Here is a 5,000-nt window from a genome sequence, read left to right as displayed (position 1 = left end):
GCGATACTAATTGAAAAGGCGGATAACGTCCTGTGCGCTCAGCAGTGTTGTTTTCGTCGACTAAAACTAAGACGAAAAATGTTCGTCGACTCCCTATTTCCACTGACTAAAACGAAATGAAATGAAAACTAAGCTATGATGACTAGAACTAAGACTAAATATACTGACAATTTCGTTGACAAATAAAAACTAGACTAAAATGTCAGGAAGGGACTAGTGGACAAGAGATCCAGTATATGTCATTTTACACTTGGTTGCATGCTGAAAATGCAACGCGTTGTGAGCTTGTAGATCGGCTATTTTCAGCAAGTGTAAAAAACACTCATTACGACGGCATCAAGGCCCACCAAAATACATTTTAGTCGACCAAATCAACTGTAGATTTAGTCGACTAAAATCTCATGACATTTAGTCGACTAAAACTAGACTAACACTAAGACATTTACAGGTGACTAAAATGTGACTAAAACCAAATGAAGTTTCAGTCCAAAGACTACGACTAGACTACAATAGAAATATTTGCTGCCAAAAACAACACTGGTGCGCTCAGGGTGTTAATTTGATTGGTGTTTTGTCTGTGTTTCAGGGCAGAGGAGGCTGTGGGAGGCGGTGAAGAGGAGGAGAGCCCTTTACAAGCGCAAGTCCTGGATGAGCAAGGTACGCTTTTTATTTATCTATTAGCTTTGGCTCACATACGGATCCAACGTGCACACATGGGCTTATTATTACTCTCTTTTTTCTGCTCAAAACGTGACAAAATCCAGTGTTTGGACGGTTATGGTTCACCATTTGTCAGCCTTCTGATTGGTCCCTGACCGACCAACCAGCAGGCTTTCTTTCTGCCTCGTTCTGCCCTGGTTCCGCCTCCTTGTTTATGTTGAATTTGCTAAAACGTAATTTTTTTGGAAAAAACTAAAAACCAACATGATCTGTCCTGCAGTCAACGTCGTCGTCGTCGTCAACGTCAAAAATGTCAACGTCGTCGTAAAAAATGTCAACGTCGTCGTCATCAACGTCAAAAATGTCAACGTCGTCAACGTCAAATGTCAACGTCGTCGTCGTCAACGTCGTTAACGTCAAAAATGTCAACGTCAAAAATGTCAACGTCGTCGTCGTCGTCAACGTCGGCGTCAACGTCAAAAATTTCAACGTTGTCGTCGTCGTTGTCAAAAATGTCAACGTCGTCGTCGTCAACATCAAAAATGTCAACGTCGTCGTCGTCAACGTCAACGTCAAAACTGTCAATGTCGTCGTCGTCAACGTCAAAAATGTCAACGTCGTTGACATTTTTGACGTTGACGACGACGACGACGACGTTGACATTTTTGACGTTGACGACGTTGACATTTTTGACATTGACGACAACGACGACGACGTTGACATTTTTGACAACGACGACGACGACGTTGACATTGTTGACGTTGACGACGACGGCGACGACATTGACATTTTTGACGTTGACTCTGTCTATGGTGCTGAAGTCATGTTGTAGCATTGAGACTAGCTGTGACTCTGTCTATGGTGCTGAATTAATGTTGTAGCATTGAGACTAGCTGTGACTCTGTCTATGGTGCTGAATTAATGTTGTAGCATTGAGACTAGCTGTGACTCTGTCCATGGTGCTGAATTAATGTTGTAGCATTGAGACCATAGACTGTAAAAAATATGGACAAAGCGTTCCCCGGGTCTAACATGGACGTAAAATGAAGCCTGTTATTCCTGCACTGTAAGTCGCCATCTTTCTAGATCCGTTTGGGCCCAGCTGGCCATTGGCTGGCTCCGTTTGGGCCCAGCTGGCCATTGGCTGCCCAGACAACGAGGCAGGACTTCCCCCCTTCTTCTCCGTTGGTTTTTATTTTGACTCGAGTGGGTGGGGACTCCCGATCATAGACTGTAACGGTAGCCACGCCCCTCAGAACATACGCGACTTTATGGTCATTTATTTAATAAATGGGACCATAATTTTCTAAAAAGAATATTATGACATTAGAAATAAGACTTTAAACTAGTGACTGGAAGCAGAAAGTATTCATGACCATGTTTATTAAGGTAATACAGTCTAGGTGAAGTTGGGCCCAAATACATGGACTTCTATGGGGCTATGGGTTTTTTGGGGTCCAGTGACAGCGCCACAACAGGCCATTATATGAACTTTCAGGAGTTTCAGGCTTCACAAAATATCTGTCTGACTGCCCCCCTGATTGAGACTAGCTGTGACTCTGTCTATGGTGCTGAATTAATGTTGTAGTATTGAGACTAGCTGTGACTCTGTCTATGGTGTTTTCCGAATTCTCGCTTTCCGATTTCTCGCTTATCGATTTCTCGCTTTCCGCTTTCTCGCTTTCCGATTAGTCGCTTTCTGATTTCTCGCTTTCCGATTTCTCGCTTTCCGATTTCTCGCTTATCGATTTCTCGCTTTCCGATTTCTCGCTTATCAATTTCTCGCTTTCCGATTTCTCGCTTTCCGATTTCTCGCTTTCCGATTTCTCGCTTTCCGATTTCTCGCTTTCCGATTACTCGCTTTCCGATTAGTCGCTTTCCGATTTCTCGCTTTCCGATTTCTCGCTTTCCGATTTCTCACTTATCGATTTCTCGCTTTCCGATTTCTCGCTTATCGATTTCTCGCTTATCGATTTCTCGCTTTCCGATTTCTCGCTTTCCGATTTCTCGCTTTCCGATTTCTCGCTTTCCGATTACTCGCTTTCCGATTAGTCGCTTTCTGATTTCTCGCTTTCCGATTTCTCACAGCCAGCCATACGTGGGTCTCACAGTGACCATACGTGGGTCTCACTGTGACCATACGTGGGTCTCACAGTGACCATACGTGGGTCTCACAGTGACCATACGTGGGTCTCACAGTGACCATACGTGGGTCTCACAGTGACCATACGTGGGTCTCACAGTGACCATACGTGGGTCTCACAGTGACCATACGTGGGTCTCACAGTGACCATACGTGGGTCTCACAGTGACCATACGTGGGTCTCACAGTGACCATACGTGGGTCTCACAGTGACCATACGTGGGTCTCACAGCCATACGTGGGTATCACAGTGACCATATGTGGGTCTCATAACGACCAGATTCCTGCTCCAATCAAGCCTTGATTAAATTACGCTTTATTTCAGTTAATTTTATGGCAAGAGAAGCTAAACGCCGCCTTTACACTTTATTTAGCCTGGTTATCTTTTGTTTAGTTCAATAGATTCTTTAGAAATAATTTGTTCGGCCTCTCTCTCCCTCTCCCTCCCTCCCTCTCCCTCTCTCTCTCTCTCTCTCTCTCTCTCTCTCTCTCTCTCTCTCTCTCTCTCAGGTGTTTCCGGGTAAGCGACCTGACGCCGACCCCCAGCAGCCCGCCCTAGCCCCTCCCCCCCAGGGGGCGTCGACCAGCGACCCAAAGGGGGCGTCGCTCACCTGTCTGATCCGGGAGGCGGAGCTACAGCTGTTCGAGCGGCTCGGCGACGGATCCTTCGGAGTGGTCAGGAGAGGAGAGTGGAGCGGGCCCAATGGGCGAGTGGTGAGAGAGAGACATAGACACATAATGGAGGAGAGAGAGAGAGAGAGGAGAGTTTGGCTGAGAGAGAGACATAGACACATAATGGAGGAGAGAGAGAGAGAGAGAGGAGAGTTTGGCTGATTGGAGACTTCAGTTGTAAAAGGATCTGCTAAACCGATCGGACAGACGGACCCCCATTTGAACAGATACGCCAGGGACCCCCGTTTGAACAGATACGCCAGGGACCCCCGTTTGAACAATTACGCCAGGGACCCCCGTTTGAACAATTACGCCAGGGACCCCCGTTTGAACAGATACGCCAGGGACCCCCGTTTGAACAGATACGCCAGGGACCCCCGTTTGAACAGATATTCCAGGGACCCCCGTTTGAACAGATATTCCAGGGACCCCCATTTGAACAGATACGCCAGGGACCCCCGTTTGAACAGATATTCCAGGGACCCCCGTTTGAACAGATATTCCAGGGACCCCCATTTGAACAGATATTCCCAGGGACCCCCATTTGAACAGACATTCCAGGGACCCCCATTTGAACAGATATTCCAGGGACCCCCGTTTGAACAGATATTCCAGAGACCCCCATTTGAACAGATATTCCCAGGGACCCCCATTTGAACAGATATTCCCAGGGACCCCCATTTGAACAGATATTCCCAGGGACCCCCATTTGAACAGATATTCCAGGGACCCCCGTTTGAACAGATATTCCAGGGACCCCCGTTTGAACAGATATTCCAGAGACCCCCATTTGAACAGATATTCCCAGGGACCCCCATTTGAACAGATATTCCAGGGACCCCCATTTGAACAGATATTCCCAGGGACCCCCATTTGAACAGATATTCCAGGGACCCCCATTTGAACAGATATTCCAGGGACCCCCATTTGAACAGATATTCCAGGTCTCTGGAGTGAAGTGTCTTAAGGGGGGGGGGTCTCTCTCTCTCTCTCTAACCCGGTGTCTCTCTCCCCAGGTCTCTGTAGCAGTGAAGTGTCTTAAGGGGGGGGGGGGTCTCTCTCTCTCTCTCTCTAACCCGGTGTCTCTCTCCCCAGGTCTCTGTAGCGGTGAAGTGTCTTAACCCTTGGACTGCCAATCCCAATTATTTTGTTTGGGTAACAAATTGGCATATTTTTAATTCATCGTTTTAACATACAAGAAAGATCTGGTGGTTTGAAAACATTGATAGTGTATTCTCTCGAATCGCCACCAGATGGCGGGGAAGCACCATTATGCTGATTTTGGCCAAAATAGACGGATCTTCCTAAGTCACTTCCGGTTCAAAGATCAACAACATCCTGTAGTATTTTGACCCTAGTCAATAGCTTGGCTGGTCCGGATTGCTAAGCTAATGCTATATTTTTCATAACTAAGTCAAATTAACCTCAAATCAACCCCAAAAGATCATCATCAAAATATCACATTTTTTACAGCGACGCACATAGAGACGGCGCGCGTGCACGACAGCGCACGATCACACGGATT

The 5,000-nt window shown here is 46.7% G+C and overlaps 1 protein-coding gene across 1 annotated transcript in view; it reads left to right on the top strand.

Annotated features, from left to right (window-relative positions):
* The window catches only part of tnk2a (tyrosine kinase, non-receptor, 2a), a gene marked incomplete at its 5' end in the record, with an annotated part of 41,426 nt that overhangs the window by 3,341 nt on the left and 33,085 nt on the right, over positions 1 to 5,000 (top strand). Inside the window, 2 exons of the mRNA XM_083777633.1 lie at positions 587 to 657; positions 3,314 to 3,517. Of these exons, the coding sequence (XP_083633759.1) occupies positions 587 to 657; positions 3,314 to 3,517 (275 nt within the window). The remainder of the gene's footprint in view (positions 1 to 586; positions 658 to 3,313; positions 3,518 to 5,000) is intronic.

This window comes from Protomyctophum parallelum (genome assembly GCF_964188405.1).
Source record: "Protomyctophum parallelum genome assembly, chromosome: 12".
NCBI classification, from domain to species: Eukaryota; Metazoa; Chordata; class Actinopteri; order Myctophiformes; family Myctophidae; genus Protomyctophum; species Protomyctophum parallelum.
This window is presented reverse-complemented; position numbering and strand designations above follow the sequence as displayed.